Genomic DNA, 26,105 nt, shown 5'->3' with positions numbered 1-26,105 from the left:
CTCGAGAGGGTTTCTCTAATATCTTCCATGCCTTTTTCGAGCCCGGCTAGAACCTTGAGAATTGTCATTCTGAACTCTAGATCTGACATATTACCAATGTCTGTATTGATTAGGTCCTTAGTCTTCGGTACTGCCTCTTGTTCCTTTTTTTGTGTTGAATTTTTCCGTCTTGTCATTTTGTCCAGAGAAGAGTATATGAAGGGGCAAGTAAAATACTAAAAGGGTGGCAACAACCCCAGGAAAATATGCTTTAACCAAATTAGAAGAGATCCCAAATCCTGAGGGGCGAGAAAGGGGATAAAAAGAGGTTCAAAAAGGAAGAAAGAAAAAAACAGAAAAAAAAAAAAGAAAAAAGAAAGAAAAAAAAGAAAAGAATTTAAAAAAAAGAAAACCCCTAAGAAAAATATAAAAAAGATAAAATATATGTATTAGATAAACTAGTAAAAAATCGTTAAAAAAGAAAAAGGTAACAGTTTAAAAAAAAATTTACCCGAAGGCGAGAAAACAAAAAAAAAAACAAAAAATGAAAAAGAAAAAAATTAAATTAACCGCAAGACTAAAAAAAAAAATCACAGGGAAAAAGCCATGAGTTCCGTGCTTTGCTTTCTCCTCCTCTAGAATTCTGCTGCTCTCCTTGGTATTGAAACCACACTCTTTGGTAGGTGAACTTGGTCTCGGCTGGATTTCTTGTTGATCTTCTGGGGGAGGGGCCTGTTGTAGTGATTCTCAAGTGTCTTTGCCCCAGCGGAATTGCACCGCCCTTACCCGGGGCCAGGGTGAGTAATCCGCTTGGGTTTGCTTTCAGGAGCTTTTGTTCCCTAAGCGCTTTCCGTAGAGTTCCGGAGGACGGGAATACAAATGGCGGCCTCCTGGTCTCCGGCCCGGAGGAGTCGAGAGCCCAGGGCCGCACTCCTCAGTGCGCGCTCAGAGAACCATGCCCAGTTACTCCCATCTGCCTGACTTCCGCCCGCGCTCCGAGCTCACCGAGCCTGCGACCGGTTCAAGGTCACCCCGAGCTTCGAGCTTACTGTCGGCTCTGTCTCTGTAGCCGGCTTTCCCGTTCCAATACCCGCAAGCTCTGAGACACTCAGACACCCCCGATCCTTCTGTGACCCTGTGGGACCTGAGGCCACGCTGACCCCGTGTGGGCTTCGCCCCGGTTTAGCCTCTGGAGCGATGTCCCTCAGCGGAACAGACTTTTAAAAGTCCTGATTTTGTGGGCGGTTGCTCCGCCGCTTGCCGGGAGCCCGCCCCTCCCCCCGGGGGTCTATCTTCCCGTCGCTTTGGATTCACTTCTCCGCGGGTCCTACCTTTCAGAAAGTGGTTGTTTTTCTGTTTCCAGAATTGCTGTTCTTCTTCTCTTCGATCTGCCGATGGATTTTCAGGTGTTTGCAATCTTTAGATAAGCTATCTAGCTGATCTCCGGCTAGCTGAAGTAGTCTCCGCCTGCTACTTCTCCGCCATCTTGACTCCTCCCCTCGACCACCATAATGACTTTTTTCTCCATTTGATCAATTCCTGAAAGCAAATACTGAAACCTCCCAGTAGGATGTTGAGTTTGTAAATTTCTTGTAGATATTTAAGTTTTTTCTGTATCTTTAACCTATGACATTTCTCTGTGACTTGAAACTGTTATTATGAAGTGGCTTTTTTTCTTTTTCTTCCATGATATCTTATCTCAGATAATGCTTTTTGTCTCAAAGTCTATTGTATCTAATGGTGATACCATCTCTTCTGGACTTGTTGTCTATTTTCTGTATGTATTTTTTTATCCTTTCATTTCAATCTTCCTGAGCACTTGTGTTTTGTGAAATTCTTGTAAACAACATATAGCTGGACAATTTTATAATACTTTTTCACTTCTGAAATCTATTTGCTTTATTTGTAATTGATGATTTTTATTTATTCTACTACCTGATTAAGGGCATTTTATTTTTCCCTCTTTTTGCCTTTTTCTATTCTTTTAGTTACTTTTGAGGGCTTTTTCTTTTTCTCAAATAATTTTCCCCTTTGATATGGCTGGAAGCTCTCTATACTCTATGTCTAATCTTTTAGATATTAAAGTAAATTTTTAGACAAATATCCAGAGTTTAAGGTTTCTAGCCAATCGATATCTTTACCCTCACTCTGAACAATATGAACACCTTTCGTATAGTTCTGATTATCACACTCAAAATTAGTCTGATGTTTCCTATTATTGAAGTCTAGCTTCAGATCCAAGAAACCCAATGAAGCCAAGGGACAAATTTTCAACAATTCTGGAAAACTGTCAGCCATTATCTTTTGGGTTATTACCTTTTCCATTCTGTTTTATCTCCTTCTAGCTAATTAGAGGTTTCTTCTTTATTTTCCATGATCACATTAAATTCTCTGCTTAAAATTTTTTCACCACACAGGCAAGGTGAATTCAGAGCTCACATCTGCATGAGCCAGCTTGAATTCTCCCAGGGAATGTTTTCCCTCCACCCTATGCCAGTCAAAACAAGCACATTTCTATATTGCCCCCCTACAGCATGGTGGTTTTTACTCTTCATTCTCCCTTAACTAAGTGTATAGTTCTCACCTTTATGTAAGAATCGCCTACTTCTTATGCTCAATGAAATGGAAACTTATGGTCTTGGGGTTTGGCAGAAACACTCAGGGAAAAAGCTTATACTGACACAGGATTACATTTCAGGGTTCTTAGGATCTCAGTTCATTTTGGGACTCAATTTGGTTTTCTTACTTTTATGCCCAATCAAATAAACATTGGGGTGTGTGTGTGTGTGTGTGTGTGTGTGTGTGTGTGTTTGGTGTCTAAACTGTTTAATAGGGGCAGGGTGAAAACTTAGAAAATATCATCTGTAAGACTTGCAAGAAAAAAAAGTCCAAGAATAATGATTTTTGTCTCTCCCTCCTTCTCCCCTACCCCCAAAAGAGATTGGTTTTCATATAAGCAGTACTTTTTAGAAAGAAAGAAACAAAGAAAGGCAAAGAAAGTCACACATACAAATGATGTAGAGGTGATAGAAACAAAACCCTTTATGTACCTCCCTGGCTTCTGGGTGAACCCCATACTCCTAACCGAACCCAAGAGACAGACACGTCGGCAACACTAAGTTCCTTTGTCCAATGGATTAATGCATTGATGGCAAAAGAACAAAGTGTATCTGGTATGAATAAGAACTAGCATTGGTATTATTGCTTTTCCAGAAGCTTAGACAATGGCTCTAGAACAAATCTCTCTTCCCAATAAATCTCTTCATGCTCCAAGAGGATGTGTGTCTAGAAGGCTAGGAACTTTTGTTTTTTAATCACTTTGAGTGATTATGACTTGATCTAGGTAAAGAGTTTACCCAACATGTCAAACGCAGCGGTGTTCATGACTGTAGCCACTCTTACCCACAGATGCCCCAGACTGTGTTCTCCTTACAGAGAACATGAAGGAGGGGACAGCCAAGCTCCCCAGGGGGCCAAACATAGAAGTGTATGGGGAGGTGGTCAGACATGACCTCATGGAAAGGAAATACCCATTGCAGGGAGTATCTGTAAGTTTCCTCCAAAACAGCCAATGAATAAAGCGATATAGTTCTACAAAAACAACAGAGGCTGTGTTTTTAAACTTGGTTCTCAGATGAGTCCACTTAATGATATTGAAAAAAATCACTTACTTCTCTATGTGAGGCACTTTGTTTATAGAAAGGGAACACCTCAGAATAGCTATGAGATTAAAATATGATCATAAGTGTAAATATTTTAAATTTGCTGAATGTCTGTAGAAATTATAGAAGTGATGGAATTAATCTAACAATTAGGAAAGAAAAAAATATGTCCAGCAAAATTAAAGAAAAGATAATAAAAGTACTGAATAGCAGTCAGCAAACTATGGCCCACAGGCTAACTCTGGGCCCTGTCTCTTTTTATAAATAAAGTTTTATTGGAACATGTCCACACCTATTTGTTTCTATATTGCCTATGGCTGCTTCTGATGCTACAACGGAGACTGCATGGCCCTCAAAGCTGAAAAGATTTACTATCAGACCTTTCATGGTAAAATTTTGCTAATTCCTCAACTCTGCAGTAACTTTGCTGGTTTATAATATAGAGAATGGGATAGAGAAAGGGGTGAGAAGGGAAGGCCTATGATTTTCTTGAAATTTCTAATTCAGAATAAAATTCCTTAAATGGCAGAGCCTGGCTGGCTCAACCTGTTCAGTTCCGGACTCTTGGTTTCAGCTCAGCTTGCAATCTCAGCGTCGTGAGATCAAGCCCTGCATGGGGCTCCAAGCTCAGCACAGAGGCTGCTTGAGACTCTCACTCCCTGTCTGCCACCCTCCCCCGCACACTCTAAAATGAATAAATAAACCTAAAAAAAAAAAAAGCTTATTGAATGCCCACTATCACAACGAACCTGGAAGAGATCAGAACCATGTCTGCAGGAAGGAACTGTCCATTGGAGGCCTTCACAATGTCACCCACATTTACCTTTTAAACCAGGAAAGAAATCACAGAAGCATGAATTTTAAAAAGCAAAAATAGAGTCAAAATGCATAAAATATTCTTAAGAAAAATTAGGATGTGAAAATCCTGGAGCCATGCTAAGAAACTTCAGCTACATTAGAACAATTTTGTTTTATGAGGGTCTTTCCTCTAAAAGAGTTGTTCTTAACTGGGGGCAGGTGTCTCCTCCCTTCCCCCTAGGGACATTTGGCCATGTCTGGAAACATTTCTGGGTGCCACAACTTCACGGGTTTTAGGAGACAATGCTACTAGGAACTAGTGGGTGGAAGCAGGGGATGCTGCTAAAAGTTCACAATGGACAGGACAATCACCCACAACAAAGAATTTTCTGGCCCCAAAATGTAAATAGTGCCGAGTGTTGGATCCCCAATGTTGGGTCCCCCAATAATGGGTCCGTGATTAAAGGAGCAAGACTGATACAAAACAAAGGTCAAGCAAAGTTTTATTTCGCACCAAGCATCAATAACCAAACCGAACGTTCGGGGCCACGCCTCTTACAGAGAGGGCGACCCCTCTTTGCTTCACAGACTAGCTTTAAAGGGCAAAGGCCATGTGGTTGGGCCTGGCCACGCACAGGTGGCCAATGAAATTTTAACACACAGAGAAAGCTGCACAGTCATGCTAGGTGACCAACCAAATTACAATTTACCCTAGTAGACATTTGAACTAGCCTTCACCTTGGTCAGAATTGGCCCCCAATAGGCGCCCAGAGGGTGGTGCCCATACTCCTTGGTAGCTAGGGAGACAGTATGCAGACCCCCACTGATCGGATGTCTCCACCTGGCCTGACCCACCCTTGTATTTGGGCTTTGTTACCTGGGACTGGTTTCCGGGACTTGTTTTTAAGTAAGTCCCCTGGGGAAGGGGCGGCAGGGACAGTTTAAGTTTTAAACAACAGAATTATTGCCTCACTGGATGGAAGCATTCTGGCTAAATAGGTCCTTACAGCAAGGTTGATAAACAGACTAATTGATAGTACTGTTTTTGCAATTATGCATTGTTCGTACCTTATCACACCATAATTGCTTGCCTAATGGTGGGCTTTTCTCTGCTGGTCTGTGAGCTCCATGCAGAGCAGAAAAAATGCCCATCTCCCTCCACCTGACACATTAGTCAATCAATCAATCAATATTTGTTGACTGAACGTATGAAGGAATTCTAACTTGTAACTAAAAGAGAAAGATGTAAATACCAGGAACAATATGTGAAGAAAGTAGTATGAGTTTTTAATGCTTTCTTCCTGTGTACTTTTTCTTTAACCCCTTGAGCATTTACACTGTGCTAGGTATTGAGGACACAGCTCTTAAAACTGGCAGGCCCTTCCTGGGCAGCTAGAAAAGTGGGGCAGAGGGAGGTAGGGTAGGCAGAGGAAGAGGGTAAAGTTCACTCCTAAACCAATTTCTGGACTATACTGAAAAAAATAATAATTTCTTTCTGAGGAGGAAAAGAACAAGGAGACTATTTTTCTTTTCATAATATGATTATACAGATCATTTCTATCTTCATTAATACAGCAGAGATTAATTAAATACTTCTGGATCAAAGTGAGGAGAGAAACTTAAAAGCTGTAAGTGTCCATAAATGCTGAGAAAAAGGATTGACAATTAAACATCCACAACTTACTTCAAGTTCACAGTGCAGTGAGCAATAAAGCATTTGTAGCTTATATAAACAACTAACAGCAAGATCTCACAATGGCTAGAATGAGACAAGTTTACACTTTATAATTAAAACTTAATTTTCCCCCCAGAAACGATATTGACACAGAAGATTATGCCCCCCGGGGATCTGATAACAGGGAGTTAACAGATAACATAGGATAACAGGTTTCCCTTACAAACTTTTTCTCTTTTGCCCACAGGACCCCCAAATCAACTCCCTTTTCCTTTTGTAAACACCCAATCTATAAAGTGCTCCATTTGGTTGTACAGGTGGTAAAAGGAGTCAGAGAGACAAGAATTCCTGGTCCTTGGCTCTAGCTGTGTAACTCACTCTTCCAGTGGAAGGCAATGGCGGTAAATTAAAACTCAATCATGTATTAAAAAAAAAAGAAAAAACCTCAATCATGTAAACAACCCTCTGCAGATAAAAGTCCCCCCCGCCTCTGCCCCAACTGCAGCCACACTCCTGTCCTCTCTCACCAACCCTCTCCCCTGAGACTCTGCCAACCAGGAAGAGATGTCTCAGGGACTTTTTTCTCTTAGTCCCAATGAGAGGAGCAAAATGCAATCACGATTAACTCTCCTGCTTGATCTCTCTCAGGGAAAGATATACTGATGATACTTCGTATTGGTCTTCAAAGGCTTTTACATTGGTCAGCAAGGAATTACTAATGAGGACAAAGTATCTAGCCCCCCATGCCTTTAACTTCTACCCCAAGGGCAAATATTCATGAAGACATTCCCTGAGGTAGTCTCTGTGTAAGGTTACCTTGTACCCTGAGCAACAGCTTGTGAAGAAGCATTATCTCTAAATATTCCAGTCAATGATACAAAAGTAACACAGAGACACATTAGAAAGCATGCAGACTTCCAACCAATGAGATTTAAAGCTTTTTTTCACCACTTCAGGGCTGTATGACCTTGAGCAAATTAGTTATTCTCTTTGGTCCTCTACTTCCTTCTTCATCTACAAAATAGGATAATATGATAGTTCTTGAAGACATGTTTTAGAGATAAAAATCTGTAACTCTCAATATGGGAGGTGATTACTCACTTAAAATACATTCTTACCTCTTTCCACATAATCGTCTTCCATGTATTCTCTCTTAACACTGGAAAACATAGAGTTGTGTATTAACTGTAACAATTGAATTAGGTAAAGTCCAAAATAATAAGAGATATTTTTCATAAAACTAAATGTGTTTCTTTATAAATTACTGTCTTCACTAATTAAACCTTGAAATAAACTGGAAAGAGATGTAAACTGTGTTCACATGCACTGAACCAAAATAGAACAATATGATATAATGTAACTTAACATAAGAATAGATGACTATTATGTAAAGTTATGTTAAGTTACTCCTGATCCTAGAGAGAAAACAGTTTGCTAAGATACTGGCTGATGGCCTGAAAAGCAAAGTTATATATTTCTAATCAATTACAAAGTTAGCACATATTGAAATTAGGACTGAGAGAGACTATGTAACACCCAGATCTTTTTTATTGACATAAGAATTGCTCATATCTCAAATATTCCAATTTCCCATCTTTTTTCATTTATTTTATTCTAATTAACATAATTGATGATTCTCACATATAGGAAACAGTTTCCTGATGATTGTTGTTCTTTGCTTCCTATATTTCTTTAAATAACAAAATGTTATGAAACACAGCTTATGTATCTGGTCAATTTAGATATTTTTTTATAGTGAAAGGGAATAAAAGCTTCATCTGATATCTTACCTATCACCGTCTTTGTGTTAACTAATTTGTCTGCCATGTGTCGTTTCTGTTATAGAAAAAAATTAATTATGTCAAAAGTTCAAAGTGAGTAATTCACATCATAACACAAGTCATAGTAGGCCCAGGAAAGAATAGAGGCAGCGAACCTAATTGTAATGGGTTTGGGGCTTTTTGTTTTGTTTTGTTTTAGGGGGTTTGTTTTTTGTGTATGTTTTTTGGCCATAACTGATTTCAATTTTGTTTTACCCCTATCAGCTCTCTAAATTGAGATGTGATCTAATGGAGGAAGCACAGCATAGTGGTTAAGTATGTGACCGCTAGAGATGGCCTGTCTTGGTTGACATTCCAACTCTACCTCCTATGAATGCAGCGATGTCAGGTCACAGGTCACTAACCAGAATGTGCCTCAATTTAAATAAATACACATACATGCCCATGTAAATATATACAATACAGTGCCTCCTACATAGTGAAGTGTTACTTAAAATGTCAGCATATTATGTATGGCTTTCAATGACCATCCTTCTAGTTAAACACATAATTAGCAATCTTGAATTATGCCCCAGTTTAGCTCAAGCCTTTTGATTAAGTTTGAAAAATTCTTTCATAGTATAAAGCCATCAAAAGACCAGCAACCAAATAGATTTTACTGATGACCTATCTTTACAAGATATGGAGGAATGAGGCAGAAACATAGGAATAACAATAGCTGCCAATTTTGGAAAATGAGCATTAGGATTGTGAGTGAGGAAAAAGGGGATCCTACTAGAGAGAGCCCAGGTGTAGCAGGTACAGTCGAACCAATAGAAAACAATACTAAATCTCTCTCTTTTCCTTTACTGCTAAAATCTGTAGGCTCGTGTGAAATTGTATCTGTGAGGATACCCAGGTGGCTCAGTCAATTAAGCATCTGCCTTTGGGTCAGGTCATGAACTCAGGGCCCTGGGATGGAGTCCTGCACCGGTCTCCTTTGCTCAGCGGGGAGCCTGCTGCCCACACTGCCCACTCTGCCCTCTCGGCCCTCCCCCTGCTTATGCTCTTTCTCTAACAAATAGATAAACTCTTGGGAAAAAAATGTGTCTGTGATAAGGTTAAAGGAGAAATGAAGTCACTGCACAATTCCTGACCTTTTTAGCCAGTTAGGATTTTCTGTTGCATTAAATCCTCAAAGATACATCTTATGACCACAATTGGTTTCTCAAACACACACACACACACACACACACACACACACAGACACACACTTTAAGATTTGAAACCTTAAAACTTTGGTTTTTCACATCAACTACAGATTTTAAAAATTACACCAGTTCCAACAAGAAGCTTGAAAACAACAACTATGTCTCTTCTATTCAAGGCAACAGTTTTGAGAACATTTCACTAATAGTGAACTTACATAATCTTCTACAATCTCTTTAATGCCTGAAACCATAAGAATAATCACCAACGGCAAGAGAGTTGTATATTTTCCCGTCGGAGACACATCTGGAATTTGCTGCAGAAACAATCAGAGTTACACCGTGAATCTTATGATGAATCTTATATTTTGCTTGATACTAAAAGTCAGACTACTAGTAGCATATGTGGGACATAAGAACAACACACGCTGTTAAATAAAAAGAGGAAGGAGAGTTTTAGCATATCAAAACCCTCCCTGAAGCATGAGACTAAACATTACATTATGGAAAATCCACCAGAGCGACTGCTTAACACTTGGGTCATTATGTCATCTTTCCAGTACAATGCATTTACCACATTTCGAAGAGAATAGTTCAAAACTTAAATGTCTAAAATAGCATCCCTTCAAAATAGTTAAATCCAAAAGGTCAGTTAACTGAACCTTCTTTTTGAGGCACCAGAGAAATTTTTGGGAGAAGCTGGAGAATAATATTTCTCTTAATTTCCTATGGAGACAACTCTAGGTCTACCCCCCACTGTTTAAAATAGGAGAAATAAAGTAGGGACCCTGGGTGGCTCAGTCAGGTGTCTGACTCTCGATTTCGGCTCAGGCCATGATCTCAGTGTTGTGAGATTGAGCCCTGTGGGGCTCCGCACTGAGCATGGAGCCTCCCTTAGATTCCTTCTCCCACTCTGCCCCTCCCCACTCCCCCACTCACCCTTGCTCACAATCTCTAAATAAGTAAATAAACAAACAGGATATGAGAAATAAAGTGATAAAGAGGCTGTGACAGCTTCTTGATGGAGGAAAGGGTAGGTAAGGTCCTAGATTGTACTGTTTATAGTTTTCCAGATTTAGACCAGTTTTTAGGCTTGTGTTTCCAAACCTGGGCCTGTGTGTACTCTCTATGCTGCCTTATTTCCTGCTTGCTTATTATTTGTTCCTATAGCAAAACAGTGTCTATTTTGAAACTCTCAATAATTCTTATAATTACTTTAAAAGCATTCTAAGGGGGTGGCAGTTCAATGGCCCAGTGGGTTAAGCATCTGCCTTTGGCTCAGATCATGATCTCAGGTCCTGGGATCGAGTCCCAGTAGGGCTCCCTGCTCAGTGAGGAGCCTGCTTCCCCCTCTTCTGCACCACTTCCCTGCTCATGTTCTCTCTCTCTCTCTCTCTCTCTCTCTCTCAAGTAAATAAAGGAAACCTTTAAAAAATAATAATAAAATTAAATCAAAATAAATAAAATAAAATAAAAACAATTTGAGAACCAGAGGAAAAAGGGGAGAAATTTTAGGATTGCTTAGGCTATCAGTTAAATCTGCCTTTCAGATAATTCCTATCTGTCCCTCTTCTCCATCTCTCTGCAGTGCACCTCCAAGCCAGTCTTGTCGCTCACAGGCCTCTCTCTGTCTCTTCCTTGGTTAAGCCTAACAAGAGCTGGTCACTTCACTCTAGCTCCTGACTGTCACTGCCTTTTTCCTATCCCTCGAACACAGTCCAAGCTTCTGAATGTAGCACTAAGCTTCTTATATCCTGATCTCACCTGACATTTTCAGATTCTTTACTACTCTACACTCCAAACAAAATGTTTCCTGTTTCCAGGACACGTCATACACTAGAAAAAAATTTCATACTTGCTAAATTTTCACAATTCAAAATATATAAAATGTTCTCAAAGAAAATTTTACCTTTTCCCTTCCCCTCTTTGGTCCCTGGTTCTTATAAAAGGCAACCAGTGCCTCCTGTTTTCATGCCTTTTCTCACACAGTCTCCTGTGGCTGAAAGGTCTTTTCTTCCACTGTCCCTCTGCTTACTGTTAGACTCCTCCTCCTCTAATCTTTAGCTCAAATGTCATCTTCTTTTTCACTAGCTTTTCCTGAACCACTCAGACACCAGCCCAAAGTGGCCTGTGTTCCCTTAACACTTCATAAATATTTCTTAAAGTATTTGTATGTTAAGACTACCAGCTCTCCATGGGGCTGCCTGGGTGGCCAGTTACTTAAGCATCTGCCTTTGGCTCAGGTCATGATCTCAGGGTCCTGTGATCAAGTCCCACGTCGGGCTCCTTGCTCAGCAGGAACCCTGCTTCTCTCTCTCCCTCTGCTGCTCCCCCTGCTTGTGTTCTTGCTTTCTCTCTCTCTCTCTCTGACAAATAAATATTTTAAAAAAAAAAAAAAAGTACTACCAGTTCTCCAAAGGTAGGAACTATGTCTAAACATTCATCCTTGAGTTAATTCCATGCACAGATTTTGCTACACACTTATATGACCTCTATAAATGTTCACTAATGCCAGTGGTAGAGCATTTGACTGCAAATGCTCACTAATACCAATCTTCTGTTTAAGTTAAATTCAACCAGTTCATTAAATTCTTATCCCAAAGCTTGGCCATTTTGAAGGCACTGCTTCTATTCGCAAGGAATTTACAGTTTTCCAGGAAAAATAAAATCAATTATAATGTATAGCACCGATCATTGCTACAGAAGATAAAGATGGGGGAACTCAGCATGGAGTGTGGCATTTCGTGATGTTTGAAGGAAGGAGATTTTGAAATGTGCCTTTAAGAGAATGGATAGAGTATAACCAGATGAATGCCTTCTGGTTTAGGTAACAGAATGAACCAAGGTCTAGAGCTAGGAAGAAAATTGGGGAATTGTGAGGAGATTTGCCTCTTGGATTGTGTTACACTATAGGATTCATAATGCAAACAAGGCTGAATAAACAGGCGCAAACTAAATTATGGAAAGCCTTGAATTTAACTGTTTTTGAAAAGATGTTATTCCTAAAAGAGGGAAAGCTTTAGATATTGGTCTTGGCAATGATTTCTCGGCTAGGATGCTAAAAACACAGGTAACAAAAGCAAAAATAGACAAGCTTTTCAAACTGAAAAGCTTCTGCACAGCAAGGAGAACCATCAACAAAATGAAAAGGCAACCTACAGAATAGGAGAAATTATTTGAAGCCCCCCTCACCTGATATAAGGAACTTCAACTCAATGAGTAAAATAGTAGTAATAATAATAATCCAATAAAATGGGCAAAGGACCTGAAGAGACATTTCTCTGAAAACAACCTGCAAATGGCTAAGAGGTACAAGAAAGGTGCTCAACATCACACTAATCATCAAATGAAACTCCAGACTACAGCGAGAGTGAGACATCACCTCACACAAGTTAAGATGGCTGTTAGAAAACACAAAAAAATAACAAGAAATAACAAGTGTTCATGAGGATGTGAAAGGATTGGAACCCTTGTACACTTCCAGTGGGAATAGAAAATGGTGCTGCTATTACAGAAAAATAATATGAAGATTTTTCAAAAAATTAAAAATAGAACTACCATATGGCTCAGGAATCTCACTTCTAGGTATTTATCCAAGAGTTGAAATCAGGATCTTGGAGACATAGCAGCACTCCCACATTCATAGCAGAACCATAGCCAAGTATGAGAACAACTTCATTATCTGTTGGTGGATGACTGGATAAAGAAAGTGTGGCATATATACAATGGAATATTATTCAGGCTTTAAAAAGATGGAAAGCCCGCCACATGTAATAACACGGAGGAACCTTGAGGACATTATGCCAAGAGAAATGAGCCAGGCACAGACGGCAAATCCAGCATAAGACCACTTATGAGACATCTAACATAGATTCATGGACTAGGAGAGTAAAATGATGGTGTCAGGGGCTGGAGAGAGGGAGAGATGAGGAGTTGTTATTCAATGAACATAAAGTTTCAGTTATGCAAAATTAATAAGTTCTAGAGATCTGCTGTATAACAGATGTCTATGGGGAACACTGCTGTATCGTACACTTAAAATCGTTAAGGGGGTAGATCTCACATTAACAGTTTTTACTGAAATACAAAAAAAAAGAAGAAAAAAATTAGCTATTTTAAACTAGCATCTGGACTTTCTTTAAACTATTCCTTTAAATATATTAAAATTATCCTATCATGGAGGTGGCATAAATTATAAAATGCAGTCCAATAATATCGCATTAGTGATCTAAATCAGGAAGAACTGTGGACCAATTCATACTTTAGGCATCAACATGTTTTTCAGCCCCCAAATGGGAGTTTCAGTGTCTTAATGAGTATTGTAAGGAGAGAGTTCTCTTCTTACAGTGTTTGAGTTTATTCTCTACATCAAATTCTTAATTCAGATAAATAAGATTCTAGTATTTTCTTTACTAAAAAGCTTAATCTAATAATGTGTTCAGAAATATTACCTGCAATATAGTAATGAATAGGAAGAAAGCATTAGCAGCTTTGCTAAACTGCAGGTACAGATATCGAGGAAGAAATGACCAAATGCTGTACTTGGCTGTGCTGTAGGTAAGAAGAAAAATACCATTAGCAGTTAACATTGGAAAGGAAAACCCAGAAGTGGATAAAATATTGTTATAGAACACTCTTTACTAAAGATTTTTTGCCATTTTTAAAAACATTTATTATTTTCTGAAAACAATGTTGGGATAAAGAAAGAATTTTTCCCATTTCAGGAACTAAGTACTATAAATATAGGACATAAGCAAGATGTATTCCACATTTTCTAATGGCCTGTAATTCTTGTAACAGAACTTCTAAACATTCATCCTATAGTTCAAGGATAATAAAAGCCACCAATTTTTCTCCCTTCTCTCCCTCAGAGGTTCTTTATCATTAAAAGTTATCTTAAATCCATCAATCTTCCCAAATGCCTAAGCCATATTATGGACAAAGAAAAACATCTCAGGGGTGTTTCTTGTTTTCTAATGAATCTACTACATTTTAAAATCATAAAGACCAGGAGTTTGGGGAAGACAGCAGAATAGGAAGATCTGGAGTTCAACTTGTCCCACAAACACACCAAGATAACAGCTCCATCACAAAAGCCACACCAAAAAGGGCAGGAGGGGCAGAGTTGCAGTTGGGAACCAAGTTCTCTGCACAACTAACCAGAAACAGGTCCCCATACAGGGACCCCCAGACTTGGGGGACCCATCCAGATGAGTCCCCAAAAATCTGGCTTGGATCAGGGCTTCAATCCAAGAGCTGTACAATTCAGCATGCATAACTGTGGGAGAGCCAGAGAGTGAGGGAAAGCTGAGTCCTTGCCCTTAAAGAGCCAGTATACTAAACACAGCCTAAGACCCAACACAGAAGCAACAGTATGAAAAGCACATGGAGTATACAGGAAGATTTATTTACTAATGTTAGAACATGTGCTGGAGGAGCAGGAACCTGCATGAGATTTTTTTCTAGTAACAAGCATGCTAGTGGAGGCCATTTCCTCTTTCCCTTCCACAGCCTAGATAGCCAGATGTTTGTGGGAGCCAGAAATATTCTTCATTTACCTTGCTATCATTAGGGTGCCCCACCCTCACATTCCCCTAGGTACCTTCCCCATCCAACCTTCTTGATTCCTCAGCAGGCATCCTACCAAAACATCTCCTGTCCCACTACACCCAGCAAACAACTCCCACAGGGACTAGCACACTTCTAAGTGACTCCTGCTCTGGAGATAAAAGAGATAAGCCCACTTTTCAACATGCACACAATTTCTGTAGCCAGGCCTCTTAGCCAGCTATGCAAAAGGAAAGCCCTGCCCTACTGTGCACCTACAGCTCTGGCAGTGAGGCTATTTGCAAACAGCTAGGCCACAATAGTCACAGACAGATCTCTCCACATTGCAGGGGGCAAACCCTGTCCATTGCACAAACAGAAGGAAAAATAGGTCATTGAAGCTAGCTGAACTAAGGGTAACTGAGACCCAACCATAAGAGGAGGGTGCAAGCAGCCCTTTTTGCACACCCCTGGAGGATATGGTTCTGGTGACTAAGGGAGATTGCACTATAGGGCAGCACTCCTCTATAGAAGGCCACTACATCCACGTCCAGGAGATGTAAGCAACTTCCTTAATACGCAGAAGGTGACACAGAGAGTTAGACAAAATGAGGAGACAGAAGAATATGTCACAAATGAAAGAATGAGACAAAAATCTCAGGAAAAGACCAAAATAAAACAAAAATAATATGCCTGGTTAAAAAAAAATTTCAGAGTAATGATCATAAAGATACTCATAGCAGGGCGCCTGGGTGGCTCAGTGGGTTAAGCCGCTGCCTTCGGCTCAGGTCATGATCTCAGGGTCCTGGGATCGAGTCCCGCATCAGGCTCTCTGCTCAGCGGGGAGCCTGCTTCCTCCTCTCTCTCTCTCTCTCTGCCTGCCTCTCTGCCTACTTGTGATCTCTGTCTGTCAAATAAAATAAATAAAATCTTAAAAAAAAAAAAAGATACTCATAGGACTTGAGAAAAGAGTGGATGAACTCAGTGAGTACTTCAACAAAGAGACAGAAAATACAAAAAACTGAAAATTCTTCAGTGAGAGCTGAAGAATTCAATAACAGAAATGAAAAATACATTAGAGGGAGCCACAAGCAGGTTAGAGGATGCAGAACAGATTGGCAGTCTCAAAGACAGGATAATGGAAAGCAACCAAGCTGAACAGCAAAAAGAAAAATCTATAATAAAAAATGAGACTAGGATAAGGGAATTCTGTGGTATCATCAAGTGTAACAACATTTACATCATAGGGATCCTAGAAAAGAGAAAGAGAAGGGGGCAAAAAGTTTATTTGAAGAAATAATAGCTGAAAATAACTCTAAGGACATCAAGATATAGAAAGCAGAAAGACTCCCTAACAACATGAACCCAAGGATATCCACACCACGACATACAATAATTAAAATGCCAAAGAGTAATGATAAAGAGAGAATTTTTTTTAAAGCAAGAGAAAGTAGAGTTATATACAAGGGAAACCCCCATAAAGCTATAAGATGACTTTTCAGCAGAAACCACAGGCTAAAAGGAGGTAACATCATATACACAGGACACTAAAAGGGAAAAAAACAAAAAACCTACAACTAAGAATATTCTATGTAGCAAGTTTACTATTCAGAAGAGAAAAAGAGGTAAGGAGTTTCCCAGACAAACAAAATTCAAAGGAGTTCATCACCACTAAAGTAGACTTACAAGAAATGTGTAAGGAAACTATTTAAGTGGAAAGAAAAGGCCATAATTAGAAGAAAATTATGAAAGGAAAAAATTCCACAGGTAAAAGCAAACATAGTAAAGGTAGATTAATCACTTATAAAGTGACTATGAAAGTTAAAAGAAAAAAGTAGTGGGGGACCTGGGTAGATCAGTTGGTTAAGTGTTGGACTGTGACTCAAGTCATGACTTCAGGGTCCTGGTATTGAGCCCCACATCAGGCTCCCCAAGCAGCAGGGAGTCTGCTTCTCTCTCTCTCTCTCTCTCTCTCTCTCTGCCCCTCCCTCTCTCTGCTCTCTCCCTCTCTCAAATAAATAAAGTCTTTATTAAAAAGAGACAAAAGGGGAACCTTGGTGGCTCAGTGGGTTAAAGCCTCTGCCTTTGGCTCAGGTCATGATCCCAGGGTCCTGGGATCGAGCCCTGCATCTGGCTCTCTGCTTGACAGGGAGCCTGCTTCCTCCTCTTTCTCTCTACCTGTCTCTCGACCTACTTGTCTGTCAAATAAATAAATAAAATCTTTAAAAAGAGAGAGAGAGACAAAAGTAGCAAAATTATCTACAAACTGGTTAAAATAAAAAGACAAAATATGACATCATATACATAAAACATGTGCAGGGGGAGTAAAAATTTAGTGCCTTTAGAAGGTGTTTGAGCTCAAGTGACTATCAACTTAACATAGGCTGCTACATACATAAGATGTCATATATATGATCCTGATGGTAACCATAGATCAAAAACCTATAATAGTTACACAAAAAATAAAGAGAAAGAAATCCAAGTATAACACTAAAGAAAGACATCAAACCATAGGGAAAGAGAGCAAGAAAAGAAGAAAGGAACAGAGAAGAACTACAAAAACAACCAGAAACAATTGACAAAATGGCCATAAGTAAATACCTATCAATAATTAAATGTAAATGTACTAAATGTTCAAATCAAAATATATAGGGTCCTGAATAAATAAGAACAGACTCATCTGTAAGTTGCTTATAAGACACTCACTTCAGACCTAAAGACACATACAGACTGAATGTGAAGAGATGAAAAAACATACCAAGAAAATGGAAGCTTAAAAAACAAAAACAAACAAACCTAGGTTAGCAATATCTATATCAGACTAAATAGACCTTAAAACAAAAACTATAGCAAGAAACAAAACACAATACACCATATAATGATAAAGGGATTAATCCAACAAAAGGATGTAACAATTTTAAATCTCTATGCGCTCAACATTGGAGCACCTAGACACAAAAAGCAAACATTAACAGTAATAAAGGAAAAAACTGATAATAATACAACTAATAGCACAGGACTTCCACTCTCCACTTACATCAATAGATGAGTGATCCAGACAGAAAAATCAACAAGGAAACAGTAGCTGTAAACCAGATTAGACCACATGGACCTAATAGATATAAACAGGATATTCCATCCAAAACAGCAGAATACACATTTTCTTTTCACGTGCACATGGAACAGTCTCTAGAGTAGACCATATGTTGGGCCACAAAACAAGTCTCAGTAAATTTAGAAGATTAAAGTAATATCAAGCATCTTTTCTGACCAAAATGATATGAAACTGGAAATCAATTACAAAAAACAAACTGAAAAACACAAGAATGGGGTGTCTGGGTGGCTTAGTCAGTTACTCATCTGCCTTCAGCTCAGGTCATGATCCCAGGGTCCTGGGATAGAGCCCTCAGCAGGGAACCTGCTTCTCCCTCTCCCCCTCCTTCCCACCCATGCTCTTTCTGTCAAATAAATAAATAAAATCTTTAAAAAACAAGCAAGCAAACAAAATACCCCACAAGCACATGGAGGCTAAATAACATGTACCTAATCAATGAAGAAATCGAAAAATACATGGAGGCAGATGAAATTGAAAACACAATGGTCCCAAATATTTGGAACACAGTAAGGAAGGAAGTTTCTAATAAGGAAGTTTATAGTGATACAAGCTTACTTCAAGAAGTTTAAAAAAAAAATCTCAAACAACAAACCTTATACCTAAAGGAGCTAGAAAAAGAAGAAAGAGTGAAGTCCAAAGCTCATAGAAGGAAGGAGACAATAAATATTAGAGTGTAAATAAATAAAATGAGACTAAAATATTAAAAGAAGATAAATGAAACCAAGAACTGGTTCTTTAAAAAAGATAAAAATTGATAAATTCTAACCAGAGTCATCAAAGAAAAAATGACTTAAATAAATAAAATCAGAAATGAAGGAGGAGAAATAACCAACACCACAGAAATACAAAGGATTGTAAAAGAATATTATGAAAAGATTATATGCCAAAAATTGGACAACCTAAAATAAATGGATAAATTCCTAGAAACATACAATATTCTAAAACTGAAGCAGAAAGAAATAGAAAATTTGAACACAGAGATTACTAATATTGAAATTGAATTGGTAACCAAAAAACTCCAAATAAACAAAAGTCCAGGAGCATATAGCTCCACAGGTGAATTTTACCAAACTTTTGTACATAGTCTTCTCAAACTATTCCAAAAAAAAAAAAGGAAAGGAAAGAAAGAAAGAAGAAGGAAAACTTTCAAATTCATTCTACAAGGCCAGCATTACCTAATAACAAAACCAGATAAAGACACTGCAAAAAAGAAAATGACAGGCCAATATCCCGGATGAGAATAGATTAAAAAATCCTCAACAAAATATCACCAAACGGAATCCAACAACACATTAAAAAAATCGTTCACCAGGATCAAGTAAGATTTACTCCAGACATGGTTCCATATGTGCAAATCAATTAGTGTGATATATCACATCAATAAGAAAAAGGATAAAAACATATGATCATCCTAATAGATGCAGAAAAAGCAGTTGACAAAATAAAACATCCATTCTTTTTGTTTTTTAATTTTTTATTGTTTATAAACATATATTTTTATCCCCAGGGGTACAGGTCTGTGAATCACCAGGCTTACACACTTCACAGCACTCACCAAAGCACATACCCTCCCCAATGTCCATAATCCCACCCCCTTCTCCCAAACCCCCTCCCCCCAGCAACCCTCAGTTTGTTTTGTGAGATTAAGAGTCACTTATGGTTTGTCTCCCTCCCAATCCCATCTTGTTTCATTGATTCTTCTCCTACCCACTTAAGCCCCCATGTTGCATCACCACTTCCTCATATCAGGGAGATCATATGATAGTTGTCTTTCTCTGCTTGACTTATTTCGCTAAGCATGATACGCTCTAGTTCCATCCATGTTGTCGCAAATGGCAAGATTTCATTTCTTTTGATGGCTGCATACTATTCCATTGTGTATATATACCACATCTTCTTGATCCATTCATCTGTTGATGGACATCTAGGTTCTTTCCATAGTTTGGCTATTGTGGACATTGCTGCTATAAACATTCGGGTGCACGTGCCCCTTTGGATCACTACGTTTGTATCTTTAGGGTAAATACCAACTAGTGCAATTGCTGGGTCATAGGGCAGTTCTATTTTCAACATTTTGAGGAACCTCCATGCTGTTTTCCAGAGTGGCTGCACCAGCTTGCATTCCCAATCTCTATGCTACCTAAAGCAATCTACACATTTAATGCAATTCCTATCAAAGTACCATCCATCTTTTTCAAAGAAATGGAACAAATAATTCTAAAATTTATATGGAACCAGAAAAGACCTCGAATAGCCAAAGGGATATTGAAAAAGAAAGCCAACGTTGGTGGCATCACAATTCCGGACTTCAAGCTCTATTACAAACCTGTCATCATCAAGACAGCATGGTACTGGCACAAAAACAGACACATAGATCAATGGAACAGAATAGAGAGCCCAGAAATAGACCCTCAACTCTACAGTCAACTAATCTTCTAAAAAGCAGGAAAGAATGTCCAATGGAAAAAAGACAGCCTCTTCAATAAATGGTGCTGGGAAAACTGGACAGCCACATGCAGAAAAATGAAAGTGGACCATTTCCTTACACCACACACGAAAATAGACTCAAAATGGATGAAGGACCTCAATGTGGGAAAGGAATCCATCAAAATCCTTGAGGAGAACACAGGCAGCAACCTCTTCGACCTCAGCAGCAGCAACGTCTTCCTAGGAACAACGCCAAAGGCAAGGGAAGCAAGGGCAAAAATGAACTATTGGGATTTCATCAAGATCAAAAGCTTTTGCACAGCAAAGGAAACAATTAACAAAACCAAAAGACAACTGACAGAATGGGAGAAGATATTTGCAAACGACATATCAGATAAAGGACTAGTGTCCAGAATCTATAAAGAACTTAGCAAACTCAACACCCAAAGAACAAATAATCCAATCAAGAAATGGGCAGAAGACATGAACAGACATTTCTGCAAAGAAGACATCCAGATGGCCAACAGACACATGAAAAAGTGCTCCATATCACTCGGCATCAGGGAAATACAAATCAAAACCCCAATGAGATATCACCTCACACCAGTCAGAATGGCTAAAATCAACAAGTCAGGAAATGACAGATGCTGGCGAGGATGCAGAGAAAGGGGAACCCTCCTACACTGTTGGTGTGTATAACATCCATTCTTGATATAAACTCAACAAAATAGGTTCAGAGGAAACATACCACAACACACTAAAGGTTTTATATGAAAAACCCACAACCAACACTATACTCAACAGTGAAAAACTGACAGCTTTTCCTCTAAGATCAAAAACAAGAAATGGTTGTCCATTCTCACCAATTTTATTCAAAATACTACTGCAAGTACTAGACACAGCTATCGGGGGGGGGGGGAAGAGGAAAGAAAAGGTATCTAAATTGATAAGGAAGAAGAAAAACTGTCACTATTTGCAGATGACATACCATATATGAAAAACCCTTAAAGCTCCACCAAAGCACTATTAGAACTGAGAAATGAATTTAGTAATGTTGCAGAATACAAAATTCATATACAGAAATCTGTTGTGTTTCTATACCCTAATAATGAAGTTGCAAAAAGAGAAATCAAGAAAAAAAATCCCATTCACAATTGCACCAAAAAATAATAAAATACCTAGGAATAAGCTTAACCAAGGAGGTGAAAGACCTCTACTCTGAAAACTATGAAACACTGATGAAAGACACTGAAGATGACACAAACAAATAGCAAGATATTTCATGCTCAAGGATTGGAAGAATTAACATTTTTAAATGTCCATACTACCCAAAGCAATCTATAGATTTAATGCAATAGTTATCAAAACACCAATATTTTTCACAGAACTAGAACAAATTGTCTTCAAATTATATGAAGCCACAGAAGACCCCAAATAGCCAAAGCAATCTTGAGAAAGAAGAACAAAGCTAGACATATCTGAGTCCCAGATTTCAAGATTTCCAATAAAGCTGCAGTAATCAGAGCGGTATGGTACTGGCACAAAAATAGACACATAGATTAATAGAACAGAATCAGAGCCCAGAAATAACCACAAATATGATCACTTAATGTATGACATAGGAGATAAGAATAGATAATGGGGAAGACAGTTTCTTTAAGAAATGGTACTCAGAAAACTGACAGCTGAAGGCAAAAGAATGAAACTGGACCCCTTTCTTACACTATACACAAAAAAAACCCCTCAAAATAGTTTAAAGATCTAAATGTGAGACCTGAAATAATAAAACTCCTCAGAGACCACATAAGCAGTTGTTTCTTTGGTATAGGATATAGAAACATTTTTCTAGATACATCTTCTCTGGCAAGAGAAACAAAAGCAAAATTAAACTATCAGGACTACACTAAAATAAAAAGCTTCTGAACAGTGAAAGAAACCACAAACCAAACAAATAGGCACTCTACTGAGTGAGAGAAGTATTTGCAAATGATATATCCAATTAAGAGATTAACATCCAAAATATATTTAGAACTTATTCAACTTAACACTTCCCCACAATCAAACTGATTAAAAAGGCCAAAGGACCTAAATAGACAATTTTCCAAAGAAGGCCAGAAAGATGCTCAACATCACTCATCATCAGGGAAATGCAAATTAAAACCACAATGAAATATCACCTTACACGTGTCAGAATGGCTAAAATAAAACAAAACACAAATAACAAGGATGTGGAGGAAAAGGAACACTTGAACATTGTTCCTAGGAATGCAGATTGGGGCAGCCAATCTGTGGAAAACTGTATGGAGGGTCCTTGAAAAATTAAAAATATAATTACTATATGATCTCCTAATTCACTTTGGATATTTACCCAAAGAAAACAAAAACCCAAATTCACAAAACATATGCACACCTATATTTACACCTACATTTACTGCAGCATTATTTACTATAGCCAAGATATGGAAGCAACCCAAAGTGTCCATCCATAGTTCAACAGGTAAAGATGTAATGCATATATACAACAGAATATTACTCAGAGACTCAAATGCAGCAAATGAACTGGTGGTTGTCAGAGGGACGGGAGTTGGGGGGGGTGTTGTGTGAAATAGGTAAAGGGGATTGAGAGTACAGTTCTCTTGATGAGCACTGAGTAATGTATAAAACTGTTGAATCACTATATTGTAATCCTAAAATTAATATACCACCGCATATTAATTAAACTTCAATTAAAAAAAAAAAAAGGACACCTGGGTGGCTCAGTGGTTAAGCCTCTGCCTTTGGCTCAGGTCATGATCTCAGGGTCCTGGGATGGAGTACCAAATCGGGCTCTCTGCTCAGTAAGGAGCCTGCTTCCCGCCCCCCCACTCTCTCTCTCTGCCTGCCTCTGCCTACGTGTGATCTCTGTCTGTCAAATAAATAAATACAATCTTAAAAAAAAAGAAAAGAAAGAAAGCTGATCCTCGATTCCCCAATATAGGATATTGGTGGGGAACTCAGCAGATCTGTGAGGTTCCACTGGAAAGCACTTTATCTTCCCGGTAGGTATTACTAGAGAGAGCTCCCAGATGGCAGTGTGCTGCATGGATGGTGTTGCCATGAACAGTGAGAGGAGAGGCCACCTCAGAGAAAGAACCCTTGAGGGTGAGATGACAACACAGCCTGTTGGTGGTGAACCTGAGAGTCAAATTTCTCAAGGTCTAGACAAGTGTTAAAGCCTGAAGCATCCACACCACGTATATTTTGCAGGTGAGGACCCCACCTTCTTCCTCCTTCCTTACCTCCCAGCCACACACCCTTCTCACCTGATAGAGTTTTTGCAGAAACTGTTCCTAAGGGGTTCATTGAGGTAAATGGTGCGGACTTTGGATGCGTCGGATTCTTGCAGAGATTGTTGCCAGCCCATCTCTTCCTCCACCTTCTGACAGCCCAGAGGGAAATGGGCAGCTCCTGCAGCAAGAAGGCACAGGGATGTTACTCGGAAATGCAAATGAAGTCAGGCTCTAGGGAAAGGAGGAAGCGCGCTGTGTGTTCTGGACAGGCATTTCAGCCTCGGTGAGTCTCCTGGAGGCCGACTGCTTTCTTAGCCCCCAGCTCCTCATCTGCCCAATCCACTTCTCCAGGGATCGGATCCCCTAGACCTCCCCTGCCACCCTGCACTGAAGGGGCAATGCTAGTTCCCTCAGCTCCAGCTGCATCCCCTCCCCAGCCCCAGAGGCTCTGGGTGGGCACGGACATTCTGCCCAGGGAGGAGACTGGGAACCAAGCAGTGATAGAGAAGACCCAGCAGCTGAGCTCAGAAAGAGAAGAGGGGAGGGGAGAGGGCAAAGAGGGCTGCAGGAGGAGGCAAGGAGAGGCTTGGCTGAAGAGCAGTAGTTCCCTGACCAGAGGGCAGCCCCTGGCCTTAACATTCCCCTCAGTTTGACTAAGGTTTTTTTTAGGTATTTTTTAAGATTTAAGATTAAGTTTTAAATTAAGATTAAGAGAGTGTGAGAGACAGCATGCGAGGGGAGAAGTTCAGAGGGAGAAAGTCAGAGACTCCCCGTGGAGCTGGGAGCCCAATGTGGGACTCGATCCTGGGACTCAATCCTGGGACTTGATCCTGGAACTCCAGGATCATGACCTGAGCCGAAGGCAGCACTCAACCAACTAAGCCACCCAGGTGTCCTGAGTTTGACTAATTTTAAACGGATGTCTTATCCATAGACCCCTGAACTCCCTTTCCTTTTTGCTAACATTAAACATTTGCCTTAGAATACCTAATCGTAAATTCTTGCTCTACTCCCTTTGAAATGTATATAAATATCCTTCAAAGCCCCTTGCCAGCTTTAAGATCCAGGGAATGTCTTTCTCAAGGACCTGGGATGTCTCTGAAATGTAACATCAGAGAAGATCTCCATGGTAAGGTAAGGGTCTACCTTCAGAGGGTGCCTTGTGCCAAGTATAAAAGCCCCTCCTGTCATGAAGACAAGAGAAAATGTACTTATTCTTTGGACAAAGCCATTTAGCAGACACAAGTTGCCAGTGACAATCCCCACCTTCCCCACAGACCTCTTATAAACTCTGTCTTTTGTTTCACCTGAGGGGAGTTCAACTTCTCTCCCCAATTGCCATAGTCTTAAATAAAGTCTTCCTTGCCTGGTTAACCTTGCCCAGACAAGGTGTGCTTTGATATCTCCTAACCCAAAAATGAATGAGATTTTTGACCAACGGGCCACGGAAAGTCCCATTTGTTTCTGACGAGAAATAGAGGCTCACCAGGCCTCAACGGTAACAAGCATCTTTATACCAGAGTAAACACACTCAAGTTTTCTCAGACTTGCAAAAAGTCCTGTTGTGCAGGATTGATGTGGATATGCAGGTCCTGGAGTAAAGGAGCTTTCCCACTATCATTTAGGTTTAGTTTAGCTCTTTCTCTTCAAGCATTTCCTGGACAACCCATTCATGTGTAAGGGTGAAGAAACGGAAGGTGAGTAATAGTTAACTAAGAGCTGCAGGCGATCACCTGACTAGAGACCTGGGAGCTTTAAGGCTACCTGCTCACCTGCTACCTGAGGTAAGAGGGCTGGTGAGCACATATCCTAGATTTAAGGCCTAAGCTGATGTCCCAGCTCACCCACGAGGTGCCTCCCACTACACCAACGGGTCTCTCCAGCCATGAGCTTGTCTGTTAGAGTGGCTCCCTTAAGTTGAGTAATGGTAAAAAATGAGCCAACATAGAATCTATGAAAAAGCAATGTAGCCATTTGCCAAAAAATGGCAAAGTATAAGGAAAAAGAGACAAAGGAAATACCTGTTTGCACCTCAAAAGAACTGTTACAAAACAGAGAAAATACATTCCCTATAAAAGAAATTAAATATGGCCATTATGAAAAAGAGTTCAAAAGAAGAAACACAAAATTATTCGTTAACATGATATTGAAACTGTGGAGGAATTTTTTTTTTAAAGATATTATTTATTTGACAGAGATCACAAGGAGGCAGAGAGGCAGGCAGAGAGAGGAAGGGAAGCAGACTCCCTGGCCAAGCAGAGACCCCAATGCAGGGCTCGTCCCAGGACCCCGAAACCACAACCCAAGCCGAAGGCAAAGGCTCAACCCACTGAGCCACCCAGGTGCCCCAACTGCGGAGGAATTTTTAATGTGACCTGAAAGAACTCAGAAAAGAAAGGAAAGAGACGGATCCCTGGATGGCTCAGTCCGTAAGTGTCTGACTTCAGCTCAGGTCATGATCCCAGGGTCCTGGGATAGAGCCCCGCTTTGGGGTCTTGCTCAGCAGAAGGCTCCTGCTCCCTGCTCCCAAGCTTTTGCCCTCTCTCCATGTGTCTCTCTCTGTCAAATAAATAAATAAAATCTTAAAAAAAAAAAACTGGTAAAGTAGATCTTTCTTTATTGAGAGCACGATTATGAAAGATCAGACAGAAAATAAATGCCAAGA

At 39.6% G+C, this 26,105-nt stretch overlaps 1 protein-coding gene across 5 annotated transcripts in view; it reads right to left on the bottom strand.

The window, feature by feature from the left end:
• The window catches only part of LOC101678481 (phospholipid-transporting ATPase IB-like), a 231,800-nt gene that overhangs the window by 192,322 nt on the left and 13,373 nt on the right, over positions 1–26,105 (bottom strand). For 4 of the 5 annotated variants that reach the window (XM_045069635.1, XM_045069633.1, XM_045069637.1 and 1 more), the window contains exons 2-7: positions 23,474–23,618; positions 13,534–13,633; positions 9,301–9,399; positions 7,905–7,950; positions 7,233–7,273; positions 4,391–4,464 (exon numbers count right to left, since the gene is read on the bottom strand). In XM_045069635.1, the coding sequence (XP_044925570.1) occupies positions 4,391–4,464; positions 7,233–7,273; positions 7,905–7,950; positions 9,301–9,399; positions 13,534–13,633; positions 23,474–23,574 (461 nt within the window). In that variant the 5' untranslated portion in view covers positions 23,575–23,618. Of the gene's footprint in view, positions 1–4,390; positions 4,465–7,232; positions 7,274–7,904; positions 7,951–9,300; positions 9,400–13,533; positions 13,634–23,473; positions 23,619–26,105 lie in introns of those variants that run through there. The other variant, XM_045069636.1, reaches the window with a different exon arrangement.

This window comes from Mustela putorius, unplaced genomic scaffold, assembly GCF_011764305.1.
Source record: "Mustela putorius furo isolate JIRA1106 unplaced genomic scaffold, ASM1176430v1.1 tig00003942_pilon_pilon_pilon, whole genome shotgun sequence".
Classification (NCBI taxonomy): Eukaryota; Metazoa; Chordata; class Mammalia; order Carnivora; family Mustelidae; genus Mustela; species Mustela putorius.
Note: the sequence above shows the minus strand (reverse complement) of the source record. Positions and strands in the feature narration are given on the sequence as shown.